The sequence below is a fragment of the Camelus dromedarius genome, chromosome 3, assembly GCF_036321535.1.
Source record: "Camelus dromedarius isolate mCamDro1 chromosome 3, mCamDro1.pat, whole genome shotgun sequence".
Taxonomy (NCBI): Eukaryota; Metazoa; Chordata; class Mammalia; order Artiodactyla; family Camelidae; genus Camelus; species Camelus dromedarius.
Window position 1 is genome coordinate 76,964,837 of NC_087438.1, and position 20,954 is coordinate 76,985,790.

Here is a 20,954-nt window from a genome sequence, read left to right on the forward strand (position 1 = left end):
GGGACCGAATTGGCCGTCAAGACCGGCCAGAGACCGGAGACCACGCCGGGGAAACCAGGGCTGGGAAGCGCTGGTCTGTGCCCGCAGCGAGGTGGCGGGGCGCCCGGGGCGTGGGGCTCGGGGACTGGCCGGCGCTGACGTGTCTGCCCCCGCGGCCGATCGTCGAGTGCCAGCGGCCGAGCGCAGGGCTGGCCCGGAGTGGCGCGGCCTCTGCGGGAGGGCGCGCGGGGGCCGTGGAGGAGTACACGGTCCTAGCCAGACCTTCTGCCGAGCTCGGCACGGAGAAGGGGTGTCCCCTCGGAAGGGGAGAGGCTGCGGGCCGGCGCGGGAATCCGGGCCTCCCCAGACCCTCTGGGGGGTCGGGCTCCCCCGGCTGGTGGGCCGCACTGCGGGGGCCCTTGGAGAAGAGACTGCGGGAGGAAGGGCACAAAGGTGGGGGCTGCCAGGTATCCCCAGACCGCAGGCAAAGCCCCGCGAAGGCGCAGGCCCAGCCTTTGCGCGGTTTGTTTTTCTCAGTCGCCTGAATGGGCTAAGCCTTGCGGTGTGGGCAGGGGCTGCCCGGCTGGAGCTCCTGTGGCGCCACCCGACCCACTTCTCTCCTTATGTCTACAGGTGTCATCGGGCTGGTGGCTTTGTACCTGGTGTTCGGTTATGGAGCCTCTCTCCTCTGCAACCTGATAGGATTCGGCTACCCAGCCTACATCTCGTAAGTGGCTCCCCCCTGCAACCATCCCTTCCTCCCCTTAACTCCCCTTTCCTCGTCCAGAGCTGCCCTGGTTGCTGTACATCCCCATTTCTCCGGGAGAGCGGTCGAAGACCAGAGAGTAGTAACTGACTGCTTAAGGTTACACATTTTGGAGCCTTGACTTGACACCTGATCGTCTGATGACTAGCCGAAATGTATGTTCAATCAGATTATTCTGGCAGGGCGTCTGCCTTCTAACGGAGGCACAAATGAAGGCAGAAGGAAGTCGACCTTTACCGGTCGCAGATCTCAACCGGTACAGAGAGGCGTTTCCTTCTCCTTAAGAATTATTTTAGTGTGTATTTCATCTTATATTTATGTACATAGTAAAATCCCAGCAATTAGGGCTTCCTTAATTCAGAGTTAATGTTAATTCAGACACGGGGAAATTTTGTCTTCTTGATGTTAAAACGACTGGCCACTTATTACAGGCAAATGGGAGACACCCTGGTATAGAAACAAAAACAAACCTTATAAAATGCATCCTTAATATATCTCCTTGGTTACATAAATGACTCATATAATTAATCTAAATTACAAATGAATCTTATCTGATTACAACCTGAATTTTCTACTAGTTGACATTGTTTTTACTCTACAGTGTTTATTTTGAAAATATTCTACAATTTCATTTTAATGTTCATTCAAATAGGAATTATTCCACCCCACAAGTGAACTTTGTTTTACTCTATAGCTCTTCCCAAGAAAGCTGGTTGGTTTTACTTTCATTGAATTGGTCTCTACAACTTTCCTCAACCATAGGGATAAAAATAAAGGAGGAAAAAAAATTCAGCTGGAAAGCTAAGACACAGATGACACATTATGACACCTGAGTCTATCATAAGCCAGACTACAATTTAACTAGAAAGCGGTAATATGTTTTAGAAGAAGTTCGTTGTGACCTGAACATTTAAATTGAAATTACCAAAGTAGTAGTTACTGAATTAGTCTGGTTCATACACATAGTGACATTCCAGAAAATCTAGCTGCTAATAGGACACTGCTTGCTTTTGAATTTGGAGATCCTCTCCGACATTTAGCATTACTTGCTGAAGTACTGTCCATGCTGTATGTGTACACCAAATGATTCTGAAGACAGACCGGAAAAACTGGTTTGGCTTTCAGATCATTGGAAAAGATACACAAATAGCAGTTTTCTATAAAATAATAGATTGTGTATATACAAAGTTTGTAAGCAGCAATGATTCAGAACAGCTTGCATATCACTGGGTCTGTGATAATGGACAAAATAACTTAGTAGAACACTCCTTTACTTTTCTTCTGTTTGTGTCTTCTACTTGTAAGAGTTCTTTTAGTAAGAAAGATTTTGAAGCATTTTTCAGGTTTGTGCTTTAGATGTTATTGATCAAATTTAGTAACTTTCCAGCTGTGTGAATTGTTTCTAACTAGTGAAGACTATGGATCTTTAAAAATATAGAAGAGCATTTCTTCCATATCATAATCTTGTAAGAAACATAACCTTGTTATTTGGTGTGATTAGATCATTGGTATGGGCTTTAGAAAAGTAAAAATCCCTTTCTGGGTGGGATGTGTAAATCTATGTATGTAGAAGTGGATGTGACTAAAGTTGGACAGAGCTTGAACTTGCTTCTCCTTGACCTGGCACAAATTCTAGTAGGAGCCAATTTTTAAGTCATATTTTAAAATAATTTCAATTTTTTATCATTTGTTTTAAGTTATTCCTTCATTCATTTTTTACACAATCAATTGAATATTATTGGCCCTTTTTACTTACAAGAAGCTAAAGGTCCCTGTCTATTGCTAGGAATTCTATGAAATGGTAGATATGGTCATGTTTCTGAGTAGTTCAAGTAAATAGGTTTTATATATTTTAGAATTATTCTATTACTAAGTAGATACACTTTATTTTCTTTTCTATCTGTATATTCTGAGGAAAAGAGACATTCGTACTACACCTTATTAGGAGTTGAAAGTGTTAAAAAATCTAATAAAGGGAAATTTAATGATTTAAATAATAATTTAGGAAATAATTAATGAGTATCTCTAGATTAGTATTTATTTATAGGATGCTTCCTTTTTGTAGACTCAACTCTTTTACCTTAAAAATGAACACAAGATTCTATTATCATAAGGGAGGTTAGTGAAGGTTGGTCTCTGTTCAGCTTTCCCCTAAAACAGTGGTTCTCAGCCTTGGCTGCCCATTGGAATTAGCTAGGGAGCCTTAAAAAAATGCCTGGGCCCTGTCCCCAGAGTGTCTGATGTAACTGGTGTGGGGTGTGGCATGGGTTTTGGAATTAAAAAAAAAATCTCTCATGCAGCTCTAGTGGGAAGCCTTGGTGCACAGCAACAGCAGAACCTGTGCTTGCTACATTTGAAGCAGGGGGTGAAAAAAGGGGAGAGAATGGCCTGCTGACCCTGGGCATCATACAGAGGCCCACTTGGCCTCTGCTTTGTGAAGGAGGTTCAAGCTGATGTAGGGTTGTGTGCACAGTAAAAGCATAGAGATCCCCAGTAGGTCAACATTCAGGCAGTCACCTTACATTAGTCTAATTAAGTCTGTTCATTGCTTAGCCCATGTAACTGCATAATTGTCAGAAAGAAAGTTCGTGAAAATGGTGGTATCAGTAGCTCCCAAATCAGTGTGATCACTTTAATTGTTCTTGTCTCTTGGAATTCTCCCCAGCCAGAGTTATCTTTAAAAATACAGCTCAACTATTTATCAAACATCAAATGCCAGCCATGTGCCAGGCACTGTGGCAATACCTGAAATACCCCAGAGACTAACTCCCTGTCTTCCTTGCATGAACAGCCTGCAGCGTAAATTGCAATAGTAGAGACAGGGTGGTAAGCCCTCCAAAGAGCGTCCACTGGGAGCTGTGGTAAAGGTTAACAGGAGGGACTCCTGTTGATACTTATCTGAGCTACTGTTCAAGACTTGAGGGATAAGAATGTGCCAGCCAAGAGCAGAGCCCAGCTCAGGGAGCAGTGCGTGCCCAGCCCTGGGGCAGGGCACTTGGACTGTTGGAGGAACTGGTGTGTTGGAAGCTCGGAGAGGAGAGAGGGGTGAGGGAGGACCGAGAGGTGCAGGGCCATCAGGCGTGGCTGGTTTTATTTTATTGCAGGTAGTTGTTGGGAGTTTGCATGTTTTCTGATTGCCTTGGATGGGTTCTAAACAGGGGGTGACATGATACGATTTACACTTTAAGGTCATTCTGGCTGCTCTGATCTCTGGAAGGAATTGGCAATCCTGCCAAACTGTTGCTGATTCCTTTCTTCCTCACCTTTCAGCTTTTGCTCCTGCTGCTGCCTCTCCTTGGGCCACCACAGAGGGGCCCACTGCTGTGATTAAGTCAGTATTGGGCTTAGAGGCTGCAGAGTGCAGAAGTAAAATTTGGAAGCGCTCATTTGGCTTCCTAGCTTTTCTTGTGGCTCACCAACTTGGGAAAACTCTGGGTGGGGCTCAGGTGCACCTGGCTTCCATCAGATCTTGGCGTGTTGGAGCACTTGGCCAGTGCTCAGGGAGGGGCAAGCGGTGCCTTATCAGGTAGCTCCTTCCTACTGGTTACTCTTACTTTCTGTGTACATAATTTACCTTTGAGAGCAGGGCCTTCAATCCTCTGCCTCTGTGTTTTCAAGACTTTTTGGCCACCCTTTAGAGGCAATTTGAAATCTAATTTGAGCCTTCTCATTATCAAGAGCTGTTGACAGAGTGACTTTAATCTCTTTACTTTCTTCTGTTTCTGATAAGAGAAGGCAGACTGCTGGATAATAATAGGAACCTTTATTATTATGGTAGACCTGCCCTTTTCCCTATTTTTTGCTGAGATACAATTCCCATGCAACCCTTTTAAAGTATACAGTTCAGTGGTTAGTATATTTATAAAGTTTTACAACTAACACCACAATCTAATTCCATATTCTCATCACTCCAAAAGAAAACCTCGTACCCATCAGTAGTCACTCCCCATTTCTTCAACACCCCAGTCCTCAGAAACCAATAGTCTACTCTCTGTCTCAGTGGATTTGCCTATTGTGGCCATTTCATACAAATGGAATCATATAACATGTGGCTCTTTGTTTCTGGTGCAGCCGTGCTTTTCCTGGCATTGCACAGACACGAGTCTGAGACGCCTCTCAGGAGCACCCTCACACACACACAGTCCAAGCCTGAGACCCAGAGTAGCCTCCTCCCACTGGTCCTGGAGTGTGGGGGCTGTTCCTGTTGCTGCTTCCTTATTCAAGTGGAATTATGGGGGAAAGTCTAATGACTTTGTTTTCTGGTTTTATTTTTGCCCTGCAGAGAAGGGAAGGGAGGAGGATTTGCTTTTTGTCTAACTCAGCAACCTTTTTTGCTCAAATTCTATAAAAATGTCTATTACTTTTCTTTTTTTTTTTTTTTAACTTTGTATATTTCTTAAGGATTAGGCTGCCATCTCTCTGGGACTTTCAGACTTGGGCCTTAGAGATTAGTCATGTAGTCTGATTATTTTAGTTTTTAAAAGACCCAGGGACAGAGAGAGATACAAGGTTTTCCAAGGTCAGACACAGGCCAGACTTGGCCAGGAGCCTCCTGTTACTACACAGGAATGTGAAAGCACATTTAGGCATATTTTAGTACCAAGCTAGAAAACATTAAATATGCTTGGAGCCCAGCATTTTAATGTTTATATTTAATCTGATGTTTGGCAACACTTTTCCAATCTCATACCCACCTCAGTGATGTGTCATTTTATCTTGTCTGTCCTCATCAGCCCAGTTTAAGCTTTTGCTATCAGTATAAAGAGTGTTACTGCTTTTAGCTGTTTGCAGGGTTGATGAACACCTGTGCAGCACTTTATTTAATCAACACTTAAATATCTCTGGTTAAGTGCTTTACAAATATAGCTCATTTAACCTTCATGACAACCCTATAATATATTCCTGTTTTACAGATCAGGAGACAAAGAGAGAGCAGTAACTTGATTAAGGTCTCACAGCAGTAGATGGTGAAACTAATATTTAAACCAAGGGAATCTGACCCCACAGTTCATGTCTTTAACTTTGGTATATTTCTTCCCATATGGCTCTTTGAGTGTCCCACAGATACAAGCCATAATCATATACAGAGATGAAAATTAACTATTGATGTAACTTTTTCTTTTATCAATTTGACTGTTAATACAAATACATGAACTTCATGCAGTGTATTTCTCAAATAAGGTACTGCCATCCCAAATCACACATCTGCACATGTAGTCATTTGCAGTGTTTTGTGAACTTGAGTTAGAATGTATTACTAACAAGTTCTCTCTCGGTAGCTGCGATGTAGCATTTTACGACAGCAGCATTATAAATCATTATGTGCAGATACCTGTTTTTTTTTTTTTTTTTTAACCAGTGCAAGCCCATCTAAAGATGGCACACTGAATTGGATCTCCTAAGGGAATACGGCCTTGCCTTTAGTTCTTTGCCAGGAAGGCAACAAATCTCAAGGGGGAGATGTTTGGGGATGATCTCTATGAGGTCAGATCAGAAAAGGAGATGTGACAGGTAATGTTTGAAGGAAACGCTGTCAGAATTACTACAAGAGTCATAATACAATCAACTACAAGTAAAAGCTTCAGCACCTTCTTAGCAAATGATGCACAGCACCTAACATGAGGGAATATAGGTTAAAAAGAGTTGAAATCTACAGTTTGCAGGGGTAGACTCCTGAACAGAGAGGCTCACTACCAGGAGAGTTTGGGCAAGTTGCCATGTGTGACTGACAGTTCTGAACCCTTTCTGTTTCTCGGAAGCAAGTCACATGAAGCAGAACGAGGCTTCCCTAATGGTGCTGGAGGATGTGTTTGTGGTTCTCTTCATAGACTCATTACTAAGGGGTGTGTGTGTTTGCTTGTGTTTTTTTAAAAACTTGTAATTATCTTTTTCTTTTCTTTTTTTAATCATGGGCACTTGGGAGCAAATATCTATTTTTCTAAGCTGCTTATGTTCTGTTACACCAGCTTTTCTCTCTGCAACTGTGTGTTCTTTGTTAAAAGTGCTTCAGGGCAGAGCAGCGCATGCCCACATGTTTCTTCTCTGGGTGGAGTGAAGCACATGCAAATATTCTGGCCTGCTGGGCACTGGGTCCAAAAATATAACTGGCATTCTGTAGATGGTGCCTTAAACAACTCTGCAGACTTAAACATTTAAACATTTTACCTTTGTCAGCTTTTTACTGGTTGTGTTTTCACTTAGTATGACTTCTAGTATTGCTGAACTATTTTAAGATGAAGGAATTGTGGAGAAAATTGAAAAACTAATAAAATATCCTTCTAACAACCTGTGGCTATTTTGCGGATAATTACAGCCAGCAATTTGGTTAAGTTTTTGTTCTTCTCCTTTGCCTGTGGAGCAAATAAGATGAATAATTTAAATGGTTTATTCATAGCCTAGTTTCTGGGCTCTAAAACAATTGTGGAGGGAAAGCTCATTCCTGATACTCTGCTTTGGAGTGCTCCCTATGAACTGTAATGACCTTTTTTGTTCTTTTCATGAATGTCTTGGAAATAGGGTCTATTTGTCCTTCTGAGATGCCTTCATCTCCCCTGTCCGAGAGTTTTCTTTTTCAGGACTGACTTTGAGTGAGTTTTCAACTTAATATCTCGGGTAGTATATAAATCAAGTATAAATATAAATGGGACATTTTAAGGTATTTAGTGCCTGTCAATAAGATTACCAAGTAATTCATTTTGAGAACAACAAATTAGTATAGCAGAAGTTTAAAAACAACTTCAAAAATTGCTAATGAGATTACTTTCTGTAGCAGTTGAAATACAAGCAGGGGCTGTAGAAAGCTGTCCTGCCTTCGCTCTGTCACTCGCTCCCGCTTGTGATTCCTGGCGTGGAGCCATCCTCCGCCCCCTCACACGGCTACTGTATATATCCTGCCGCTGCGGGTAGTTAGGCCAGGTGGTGCAGTGGCGGGGTCCCTTACATGTCAGGGGTAACTCTAGACTGCTCTCTGCATCTTGATGGAGCCCTCCTCTGTCTGGGAAAGTTCAGTTTAGGTTGCTGTGTAGGTTGTAAGGGTGCTTGAGGGTAAGGTAAACTTTACGACATTATATTTACAGAGCCGTCATTTTATTGACAGAGGGTTGTCCCTGCAGGATTCGCATCTGCTGTTTTATTGCTTCGGTGTTATTTTTTTCTAACCATCTATCTAATAGTTTAATACATTCTGTTATAAAATGAGTTATAAAATGTTAGCTAGGAGAGGTCTTACAAGTCAAGCTGCTGGAGTTACAGCCACCTTTCACAGATTTGGAAACCAAGGCCACAGAATGAAGTTACATGACTCAGGTCACAAGTCTGTTGAGGCACAGCCAGGTGTAGGTCTAGGGGTGCCTGACTCCCCTGGCCTGCGCACTGCCGGTGTTCCTCGTGCTTTATGTCTGACTGTGACTGAAGCCTCCATTTTGCATTAAAAAATAAAGTGGTGGGCAGTTAGGGAATAAGATCACTGTAATTCGACACCAAAGTATTTGACTACTAAATAACTGTTTTTTTTTTTTTTGTAATTCAGTCTCAATTAGAGGTATTTTATAGACCCATCTTAAAATACATTTGCCTGTGAGTTTAGCTTATTTTATATTATGCATTTCATTGGGTCAATCATTTTATTCTATAGGAGAATACTATATTACAGAGTAAAGGAGCATGGTATATTTTTTCCATTGTTCTTGTATAGTCGTCTTAGAAGATAGTTTCTGTATATCCACTGCTAGCGATCGTATCTTTTTTTGGGTGGGGAGAAGGATTAGGCATGATATAAACAGTGAATAAGCAAATTGGCTTTATTATATATTTAGTTTTTTTCTTTTCTTTTGCTTGTTTCTTTCTTTGTTTTCTCTCTTGCTGTTGGTCCTCTCTCTTTTGCTTTGAAACCATACCTACTCTGTAGTGAAAAACAAGTGTACTTTTCTGAGTGCCTATAGTTTCTGATCTTTTTTTTCCCATGAAGAAGAAAAATCTTTTCCTTATTGGCATGGAAACAAACTACCGTTCATGTTTTAAAATGTGATTTTTTTTCCTTCTAATTTGACACACTGTAAAAGTCAAATTTGCAATGGTAGACTCTTGAACAGAGGTAACAGGAAATAGGAAAACCATTTTGAGCTATCAAGAATTTCTACTTCACATTCTCTGACAGACACAGCCAAAAGCAGTCCTGTGCTGCGGACGGTCACATTTTGTGTCTGTTGTATCAAAAAGGATTATAAACATTATGATCCGTATTCTTCATTTTCAAGCTTCAAAGAAATCTACCTTGAACTTTGGTATATTTGTTATTAAACATAACTTACATGTAAGAAATAAAACAAAGTAAATAGACCAGAAGTAGATTCCTTTCTGTTCTTTACCAACAGCACATCTCAGAGCTTTTTATTGCTATAGGTTTTATTATGAACTGCTTTTTTTGGATGCACTGTCAAGTCTAGTAATATAATCAACTCATTAAAATTAAAATCCTGTTGATGGGTACAGCTGGTTTCAGTAGTAAAATCAGTGCTCTGAAGACATATAATATTACTTAATTTTACATCACCTGGCCAGTTTGAACTGTAGGAAGTTACATGTGAACCATGTACAGTATCACTGGTGTGTCCCGGTTTCTTTGGTGTGGGTGATCAGAAACGTATGTGTATGGACCTGATCATTACTAGCTGAATTAACCCATGGGCAAACAGCTTAACTTTTATAAAACTCAGTTTTCTCATATGTAAAAGGAAAGGATAGTGTATGTCAGACAATTAGTACAGAATCAAAATCTCAGTAAGTGCTTAATTAAGGGTGGTTACTTTTAATTAGCAAGAAGAAAACTGAGTTAATCATAGTCATGGTTCTCTAACTCCAGGCCACTGAACTTGTAAATGATAAAGGGAAAACCTCCCAAGTAGTATTTTCTTTCACTTATTCTTTCCACTTACTCTTTTTTATTCATTGTCTTATTTTTCTCCTGTACTTATTTCAGCAACTCAAGATATGAGCGTATTAAGAGCAATAAAGTAGAATAAAGTTTTGTTGTTCCAAGTTGTAAATATGTGGTATGGCTAGTGGTTTTCTTACGTTTTGGGTCAGTGGTGTAAATATTTCTATGCACTGGGCATAATTTTAACTAACGATTTTAAAATATTAAATCTATTTTATACTTCATTTTGTTTCCATTGAGATTTCCAGTTTGTTGTAACCTCCTTCACAGGACCCCTCCCCAAGAACATGTGTGCTGCTTATGCACAGAGCTGGCTTGCTTTATTTATTTATTTATTTATTTATTTATTTATTTATTTATTTATTTATTTATTTATTTATTGGAGTAGAGTGGTCATTAGGTCTATTTATTTATTGTTAGTTGTTTTTTTTTAAATGGAGGTACTGGGGATTGAACCCAGGACCTCATGTATGCTAAGCATATGCTCTACCACTGAGCGATACCCTCTCCGCTATGGAGCTGTTTTTTAACTGTTGACTTTGGGTCCTAGAGCATCACCATTTTGGCCCCAAAGCTTCAGCAGCATCAGGGCATCGTCAGTGCTCAGTACATGCTTGCATGGGAGTGAGTCTGTCGCTGACAGTCTGTGGTGGGTCACCTAGACGGGACTTCCTGGCCATCTCACTTCATCCCCACCGCCAAGAATGTGGTGGAAAAAAATAAACCAGTCAGGTTTTGGTTTGTACTGACAGTGAATAATCTTACTTTTTTCATTTCCTTTTTATCTTAAGAAAAATTATAGCAAAATCAAGAAGATTAAGCCAGAGAGTCTTATTCCCTGTTAGAAGCTACCTCCTGTACTTTAGTATGTCATTTGGAACTCAGGACGTAGGAATAAGTAACTGCAGAACTTCCAACAAGCTTTTTGGATTTCTCATCTATCTTAATGCATCTCGTTCATGGTAGACAAACATGTCTATAATACATAAATATAATAGGCACAATTTATACTCCATTCTATTGCAGGAAATTGACATTTTTCAACTTATGGACATGGTGAAGGTGTTAAAATACCCATTAACCAGGAATAACCTTTGAGCCTGAAAAAGTTAATAGTGTCAAAAGTGCTCAATTTATAACTCCATCAAAGAGAATGTAACATCCATCCTAATGATACAGTTTAACTAAAGTCATTGATGGAAGAAGAAAATCTCAATAACTGAAAGTATGACAAATATCGCAAAGGCATGGAAAATGTGGCATTCCTCCTCATATCTGCTTTTCCTATTTGCTAGTTTTTATTTCTTAATGATATAACAATTGAATATGTATAATAGTAAATTCAGGTAAAAGTTGGGTAGCATATTATTTGATATATTATTTTTTATATTTGTTAATTGCTTACACCTCTGAAGGCATGTTACACATAATAAATATGGACTTTGTCTTAAAAAGAATTTAAAAATATATAAATAGGTTGTACAATGCATATACAGAAAAGCATTTTTATCTATTTTGCTTACTAAGAGCATGAATCTGAATTAAGAGTACGTATGTAAAGGTGGATGTTTTCTCTGATGGATGTGTTGTGTCTGAAATAATTCTAAAAATAGTATGGTGAGTTATCTCTTTCCTGCCCTCCTAAGTGAGCACTGACCATAAACAATGATATATGTAATTAACAGATGAAACCTCAGCAAGGGAAACAGGGCTGTTCCTGACCATTATCTAAATATCTCGCCTAAGTTTGGTTTAGAAAGCTTTTGCTGGTGCTGCTCACCTTTTATGTCAGGGTTCAGTCAGCTGCTTCCATTAATAGTGGCCTAAGTGATAAAGACCTCGAATTACCTACATAAGTCTTGAGGCTGATGTTCCAGAGCTGGTGCAACAGAGGTTCAGGCTTTTTTCTGGTTACCCTGCAGTGCTGGCTTTCCTCCCCATGCCCATTGCTCCAAGGTATAGCAAGACTGCTGTCCCTTCTTAACGAGTTTTCAACTGGTTCATCTTTAGGATGTCTTCCTTTTGCCTCAAAAAATTATGTAATCCCATCAACTGTCCTTAGTTTACATGATTTCTTTCTGGCAAAGTGCTTAGGTGATTTGCAGTTTGGTCGTGTCTGTGGGTCAGGCAACATTTAGATTTTGTGAATGATGACTCAATTTGGGAGGGAGAGAATGCTGGTAGCCCAGGGCTGTATCTGCTCAAACTTGGTTTTCTTCACACGTGTTTAATGCTATCCTTTGGCCGTTTTTGGTTCCTGCTCTTGCTTTTAGAAAACAGCAAAGAAAGAACTAGATAAGCCAACAAGGTGGAGGCAGCCAGTACCAGGCACTAGGGCCGGGTGGTCTGGATGAGGGCCGGCCAGTGGGTTACGTCCACATCGGTACCAATCCAATAGTAATGTGGGGACTTTGTCCTCCTGTGCAGCATGGGTCCGTAAAATGTTTTCAGCAGTGTCCAAATTTGTTCCTACTGACTTGCCAATAGGATTTTGGCATTTCAGCTAAGCTTTTACTCTTTGTAGTATTTGGGATTTGGAAAATGAGGTACAATTAAAATCCATGAGTAATTCTCTAATCTCCTTTTAGCCTTATTAACATTGCAGTTAATCCTTTACCAGCTCTACATAGACAGAAGGACTGGAGTGTTCTTACTGCTCTCTGTTCGTTTTAATCCCTTGCCTCCTTATGATAATAATAAATGATTACTATATTATAATTATTACCTATTAAGGTAATATTTCTGAGTGTTTACCCTGTTTAAGTGCTTAACATGTATTAACTGAGTTAATCTTCACAGCAACACAATAAGGTTTATCATCCCTGTTTGACAAATGAAGACACTAAGGCCCAGAATGACTTGCCCAAGGTCATATACCTAGTAAGTGGCAGAACCAGGATACAAAGATGCAAGCCAAGGTGGTGAAATGATGTAAAGCCAGATGAGCACTGGAAAGAAATGAAGGGAAATGCTTGGCTGTTTCATAGTTCAGTGTGATATTTTTTGATAGGCCGCTTTAAGTGGAAAATTAAAATGAGTCAGTTTCATGTGATGAGCTCTGTGACTTTCTTTTCTCCTTCTGTGTCTATGTGTATTGAAGGCCTTTTAATGCTCTAAAACACAACAGATCGTGTCTGATCATTGTCAGAGAAGTTTGTTTATAAGAAAATGATGAGCTGTTTCCTCAAGAGAGCAATTAAAGGAATGTGTCTGATGTTCATTTTAGTGTTTGCTTTTAACAAAGCCCTAAAGAGAGATTAGTCTCATGGGAGGAAGTAGTTATAGAAAGTCTGGTACCCCATGGTTTTTTTTTCCACCAGATAGAAATCTTTTTCATGTCTTTTTTTTTTAACTAAAAATAGTACATGCTAACAGACTCACAGATATAAAGAACAAACTAGTGGTTACCAGTGGGGAGAGAGAAGGGAGAAGGGACAATATAGGGGGTGTGGAATAAGAGGTACAAACCATTATGTATAAAATAAGCTACCACGATATATTGTATAACACAGGGAATACTGCCAATATTTTATAATGACTATAAATGGGGTATAACCTTTAAAAATTATGAATCACTATATTGTACATCTGTAACTTTATATAATATTGTCTACCTGGAGATAGAATCAAATTGCACAGGTACAGGCCCAGTCCAGCAAGACTGCCCTTCACTTCAGACACCACTCGTGAGCCTAGTTGTTAACCTGTGCTTCTGACCAGCTGGCTATCCTGGAAGTCAGGGATGGGACTGAAAGTTCCAGCTCCTAATCACACGGTTGGCTCCACTGACAACCAGCTCCCTCCTTAGGTGCTTTCCAAAGGTCTCAAGTTAACATAACAAACAAAAGACACCTTTATCACTCTGGACACTTCAGAAATTGCTAGGATTTGGGGAGCTGTGCAGAAACCCAGGATGAAGACCAAATATATATGGGAAATATATTTTGGCCTTCTGAATGACCAGATAAATATTTTGCTTATAAATCACAACACTGCATCCACTCACTTGGACAAGGAAGTATCTAAGTCAGTATCATTTAGGAAACCTCAGTTTTAAGTTCTTTTCTCACTTTTTTAAGTCTTAGGCTCCTCAACTGTACACTGAGTGGGTTAGACTGCCTCTCATGTTCGTTCTTTTTCTGACTAGCTTATGATGTTATGACATGTAGACACATTTTAAAAAATGAATATTGTGCTATTTTAAATTAAAACAGTAATTAAATGCTTTAATAACAGAAGTAGTTCTATTTATAAAAAATCTCTTCACCTTAATAAGACTCTGTGATCTTTTCCTGTCTTCTTTCCTGGGCCTTGGTTTTTTACAAAGCTGTGATTAATGTGTGTGTTCAATTTTCAGTTCTTTTCTTCCTACTTTTCAGCGTTACTATGTAGTATTCCAAGTGTGTCAACATGGAAACTTTTGAACTCATATCATTAACTTAGGGAACCGACTGTTTTTAATTCCTTGAAGGACGGAACTTGAACTGTTATGGTAATTTTTCTATTTCTGAATCTGTGGATCTTGACTAACATCTTAAAAATAATGACATAGAGTGGAATTGAAATACCAGAGTGGGTTCATGAACTGTTTATTTGAGTTTATACTTGTGTGTGGATATATGTGTTTGCTGGGCCATGTATGATTACTGAGTCAGGCACTGCTCTGGTTCCCAAAACTGAGACCTTAAGCGAAATATAATTATGTATCCCCCTTGCCTGGGATGGATGTGTAAGAAACACATTTTTATCATGCTAATAACTTTAGAAATCCACTTAAATGTAAAAAGGTAAAGAATATTCTATACCAGATAAAGCACAGAGGAAAAAATCTTGCATGGAAAGGGCACTCATTTGTTAGTTCTTTGGTCCATGTATTTGCCTGTGCTCTTCCTTTGGCCTTCTGCTACATCCGCTAGTGTCCATGGTAGAAAGCTAACAGACACAGACAATTTGCAGGAGACAAGCCATTATTTTATAATCAGCTCTCTTAAAGTCATTTTATGATTCTGTGTCTACAGTGAAAAACTTTGCCTACTCTTGATGTTCAAAGCATGTCTTCTTCCTCTCCTCCTTTTCCTCACATTGTTAGCAGTCAGCTCATATAGCTGTAACTTTCCCCTCCTTGGTTATTTTCTTAAACCACTCATGCAGGCACGCACCTATACCCATAGCTGCTTCTCATTAATTCAGAGGCTTTCTTAGCGAGTGACTCAGCATGAGTCATCAGCCTAACTGTCTCTTTGGGGAACCCATTTTACCAAGTAGCCAATGTATTTTCAATAATTAACACACCACATAGGCTAAACAAGATTCAGACTTCTTCTAGTCTACTGTTGTAGTCCAGCTCAGTTATGATAAGTATCCAGACATATATTAGGATAGGATAAAATCATGGAATTTAGGTTTAGAGAGAAGGGAGTCCCAGGACTGGAAGAAATTTCTGTGATTCAGAAGTAAAAGAAGGGGTATTTAAATTTTAGCAATGAAGTTGATTTACACTATACACACACACACACAAACTCAAAATGGCTTAAAGACTTAAACATAAGACAAGATACAACAAATCTCTTAGAAGAAAACATAAGCAAAACATTATCTGACATAAATCTCAGCAATGTTCTCCTAGGGCAGTTTACCCAGGCAATGGAAATAAAAGCAAAAATAAACAAATGGGGCCTAATTAAACTTATAAGCTTTTGGACAGCAAAGGAAACCATAAGCAAACATCCTGTGGAATGGGAAAAAATATTTGCAAAAGATGAGACTGACGAGGACTTAATTTCCAGAATCTATAAATAGCTCATACAACTTAACAAAAAACTGAACAACCCAATCCAAAAATGAGCAGAAGACCTAAACAAGCAATTTTCCAATAAAGACATCAGATGGCCAATAAGTACATGAAAAATGCTCAATACTGCTAATTATCAGAGAAATGCAAATCAAAACTACAACGAGGTATCACCTTACACTAGTCAGAATGGCCATCATCCAGAAGTCCACAAACAAATGCTGGAGAGGCTGTGGAGAAAAGGGAACCCTCCTGCACTGCTGGTGGGAATGCAGTTTGGTGCAGCCACTATGGAAAACAGTATGGAGATTCCTCAAAAGACTAGGAATAGACTTACCATACGACCCAGTAATCCCACTCCTGGGCATATATCCAGAAGGAACCCTACTTCAAAATGACACCTGTGCCCCAATGTTCATAGCAGCACTATTTACAATAGCCAAGACACGGAAACAGCCTAAATGTCCATCAACAGATGACTGGATAAAGAAGATGTGGTATATTTATACAATGGAATACTACTCAGTCATAAAAAATGCTATTTGCAGCAATATGAATGGACCTGGAGAATATCATTCTAAGTGAAGTAAGCCAGAAAGAGAAAGAAAAATACATACGATATCACTTATATGTGGAATCTTAAAAATAAAAAAAGACAGGCAAACTTATCTACAAAACAGAAAGAGACTCACAGACATAGAAAACAAACTTATGGTTACCAGCAGGGAAGGAGGTGGGAAGGGATAAATTGGGAGTTCAAGATTTGCAGATACTACTATATATAAAATAGATAAACAGCAAGTTCATACCGTATAGCACAGGGAACAGTATTCAGTATCTTGTAGTAACTTATTGTTAGAATATGAAAACGAATATATGTATGTTCCTATATGACTGAAGTATTGTTCTGTACCCAGACATTGACACAGCAGTAGTAGGATTACCAATTCCTACTTGTAAACTGACTATACTTCAATAAAATATTTTAAAAAAGAAGATAAAATTTAGCTCTATTCATTTATGGAATGACTTCTGTTTAAGCAGAGTTTAGTACTGAAAAAGTCTTATTAACTGATGAGGGGAGGAAAGATCAGTCTGAGGACCACATTGACAGTTGGAACCAAACGGACGTCACAATGTTTGTGCTCACCTATTTGTTATGAAGTATGTTATGAACTTTGGAAAGTGCCTAAACTATGTTCCAGAAGGGTTTTTTATGGAAATGCCTGTGCACCCATGATGTACTTCAGTTATTGAAAGTGCGTAAGAACTGAGTTACACGAGTGAATTCTTGATACAACCCTGGTGTCGGGACCCCACTTGAGAGTGCAGATTACTCTAGTTCCCAGTGGTTGGCAGTATCTCCTGGGGCCCTGGTGGAGGCTAGAGCAGGTGGAGATCCAGGGACAACTGGTGCTGGTTTCTCTGGTGACCAGAAGGGTGGTACTAGTTAGAACAGCTTGTCCCCATATCTCCACACTGCTGCCTGTGGTCATGTTGTACTCCTGCATCTGGTGACATGGTACGTACATTTACTTGAGTTTCTCAGTTGGTGCTGGAGGGCAGTTGTGAAAGCACCATGTTTGAAAATGTTTCATTGAGATCTTACATGATACACCTGCTTGTGTGTTGCCTTTCAGAATTAAAGCCATAGAGAGTCCCAACAAAGAAGATGATACCCAGTGGCTGACCTACTGGGTGGTGTATGGTGTGTTCAGCATTGTCGAATTCTTCTCTGACCTCTTCTTGTCATGGTTCCCCTTCTACTACATGCTGAAGGTAGGTTGGCTTTTCCTGAGCGCCTCTGTTTTCTTCCATCTCTGTGTTTGCTTTCCTCCCTACCACTGAAATGAACTCCATCTCAGGACCTGTGTGCAAGGCATAGGAGCAAATGCTTGAATGTTGGACATCTGTGGCTCTGCCTCAGATTATATAAACAGGAAGACAAGATTCAACATGTCTGACTTATTTTGTATACTACCTTGGAAACAGCCAAAGCAATTGTGTCTTTAAGATGTGCTTGATAATAATAAAGGATGGTAATACTGTGACCTAGCCGAAGCACTGCTGTTAGTTTGCCAAGATCCTGTCTTCATGCCATGTTGTCTGAGCATTACAAATTTTATGAAGTCATTGATTATTCACAGTGGTGTGCTGGAGTCACTATTTTTGGGGAAAAATATACATATTTCCTATATAGGTTTGGAAAAAGAAGATGTGAAATGGGCTTGCTGAGGAAGTCATTTTAATAATGCTGGCAGGTGCAGTAGTCCGGGATCAGCCCTGCCACACCTTGTGTTTGGCAGAGGACTGGCCTTGGTTACCACTACGTCAGGAAAGGGAGTAGGAAGTTGAAGCTCATCCCTAATGGGACCTATATCAACTCTGGACTTGCAACAGCGGTGAATGAGAATGAAAACGTTCACACCCTTTAATAGAGTGGTTGGCTCTTTTTCCCTAAATGTGACAAGCTGTCTTGAGTTGATTCGAGTGTCTTCATGAAAGGATCCCTGATACCTTTAGTCACATAGGATGTAAACAGTGCCTCAGATTCACTGAGCCAGACCTCCCAAGGTGTGGGAAGTAGTGAATTCTGGGTTCTCTTCTTTCCCTTCATACTCTTAAGTGTTCACTTTAATTAGTTACACACAACATAGTTTAAAGACTCAGATAGTTCTGTAAGAGTTCTGAAGGTCTGCACTCCTGCCCCCTGAGTTGCCTTCCTTAAAAGCAACCACTATCCCTTCACTTATGGCAGATTTTGTCATTTGCCTCTGTCTCTAAATCATATTCTTATTTAGCCACCTTTTAATTTTTCTATTTTACACATTGGCTCTTGATTCGCACTGGAAGATAAGGATTTAGCTTTCTTTCCTCCCTCGTCCCTGCCAATCACATGCAGGCTAGTCTCAAACTGTGCATATTAAACGTATCCCTACCTTGGAAATACATCTTCTAGGGGAAAACTGAACAGTGACAGCATTAGAATCATAGAATTATTTGTCCTGTTGTAATTTATAACTTAAGGATTTAGTGTCAGTGCTAATAGTACCCAGAGTTCAGTTGAAACAGCAGATTCTTTGTGTGAACTGCAGGTAAGAGTGGGCTTGTGTCTGTCCTTGGGAGTATCGTCAGCTGGCAGTTTGAGGGCAGCGTGATTAAAAGGACGGCCAGATCTGTGTAGCTCAGAGTATTCCTGGTAGTTATATAGATTAAGAAAAGGGAGTTGTAAAAGCTGGCAGCTGAACAGCACATCGAGAGTCGAGGAGTAATTAACTTTATTTTTAATACAAGGAAGTTATTTCATTTGAGAACTGGAGAATGCTAAGGATGTAGGTAAAGAGCAGTAATTATTTTACTGTCTCAAGACAATAGCTAGAGGGAAGCGGAAAGAACTAAATGAGCAGTCTGGAGTATAGCCTCCAAAGTAATCACACTGGAGAGCTACAAAAGTGTCGACTCTTGGCTCTGGTCCTGTCTGGTAGTCATGCTTAATTCATCCAGAAAAGGGGAATGAATCAGCTGTTCTGAATTGCTGAAGGGTTGATATTTGCTCTGAGAGTATTTCAGAGATTTTCAACAGCACTAAGAACTGAAGGAATTGGTAATCCTACTACTGCCTTGTGTACTTCCTTCAAGTACATTAATTTGTGACTTTCCTCAAATCCGGCAGAAGAGGAAATCGACTCTTAGAGAGGTTGTTTGATTTACCTAAAGTCATAAAACTGGTACCAACTCTCCTGATTCTTAATCCAGTGCGTTATTTCCACTTCACCTTGAGGCGTGTGGTTATAACACGGGCATGTGTCTCGACATCAACGATCCATTCCTGACATTCAGATATTCTGTGTAGGAATACCAGTCAGGAGACTGTTTCCTACCATTTTAAATGGTAAAAATTAAAATGTCTTACATGTCAATTTAAAACTCCATACCACTTTCCTAAATATTAATAAATACAGCAAAATATAAGTGACAAATATCATACTGGATGTTAGATGTTAGAAACTAACTCCAAATTGTTTCTGCTCTTCAGACAGTTAATCTAGTCGGTAAGAAACTAATGCTTTGTAAGCACATCCCCTGGGACACTGCATTCTCTTCAGAATGTCCACATGGAAATCTGATACTGTGTCCAGGATTTAAGTTCTCCTTTTCCTGCACATCCTTTTGTTCAGTGTTTTACTGAGTTTTCAGTGTGTAGGTATGTATTAGCATTACCTGTATAAGCAACCAATGGAAAACATGAATGTTTGGGTATTAAAAACTAAAAAAGTCTTCCACAGGGAAATGTTAACTAAAGAGATGGTCTGTAGGGTTTGCCTGTTACCAACCTGGCTCTCAGCAGAGGAAATGAAAGCTAAAGCCAGCGAAAAATGCAGTCACACTTAGTTCTCCATTTTGGGTTAATGCGTATGTGTAGTTCAGAAAGACTTCTCTGGCAACATCTTCACAAAGATAACTGGCCAAGCCCAGGGTGTGCTAGAGCAGAGTTGCTGGGAAGACTAACAGTGAACGTGGAACTACCCACACATACTAAAGACTGAGGGTATTTCAAGGGGTTGTCTTTATTTAAGTGCTTGGACCTGAAACAGAAGGTCTTACTTGCCACTGTGTGTCGGTGAGGCCTCACTGGAGTTCTGGGTGCTTGCACATACAGCTGTAGTGAGACTGTGAGGTGCCCCTGCTGTGCTGGATGCTCCAAGTGTTTATTTTCTTATAAAATCTGTATGAGGTAGATTTTTAAAAATTCTATTAATACTTATAGAATCAAAACTGACTTAACCAGTTAAGTAACCTGCACGAGGTCCGCCCAGCTGTTAAGTGGCAGAACCAAGACGAACCCAGCTTCTCTGAGCCCAGTTCTCTTAGCCTCTGTATACTGTTGCACATAATTCTCTTAGATCACAGTTTATTGGATAGAGAGAGCTGTATGTATCTTTAGATCAAGATTTTAAATTTTGTGTATTTTGTTCTGTATTCTTACTAATTTCTAGGTTTTTGATATTTCAATTTCTGTTGGAAGTGTTAAAATCTTTGTGGATTTTGTCCATTTATCTTTGTAATTCTGACTTTTAAGTTTACATATTTCAAAGCTATATTTGGAAGCTATATATAATTATAAATTATATAACTATAAAAATACAATTATGTAATTATAAATATAAAAAACACAAAGCTATATATAGTTTACATTATTTCAAAGATTCAGGCAAATTGTTCTCCTTTTTGACAAATTACTTTTCTTCTTTATCACTCTGTTTAGCTATTTTGTCTTATGTTTATGTACTATTAATATTACTATATGAGCTATTTTGAGAGTTGGTATCGGTCAGATGCATCTTTTTTCATCTCTTTTAGTATTCCTGATTGATTTTTGTCTTAGGTGTGTTTCTTATAAGATGCAAACAGCCAGAGTTTGTTGTTTTTTTTTTTTAAATCCAGTCTAGTAACCCCTGTCTTTGAAAGCTTGCCCCTCTGTA

At 39.6% G+C, this 20,954-nt stretch overlaps 1 protein-coding gene across 1 annotated transcript in view; it reads left to right on the top strand.

Annotated features, from left to right (window-relative positions):
- REEP5 (receptor accessory protein 5) overlaps positions 1 to 20,954 on the top strand; it is a 28,286-nt gene that overhangs the window by 324 nt on the left and 7,008 nt on the right. The window contains exons 2-3 of the mRNA XM_031448811.2: positions 613 to 706; positions 17,112 to 17,250. Of these exons, the coding sequence (XP_031304671.1) occupies positions 613 to 706; positions 17,112 to 17,250 (233 nt within the window). The remainder of the gene's footprint in view (positions 1 to 612; positions 707 to 17,111; positions 17,251 to 20,954) is intronic.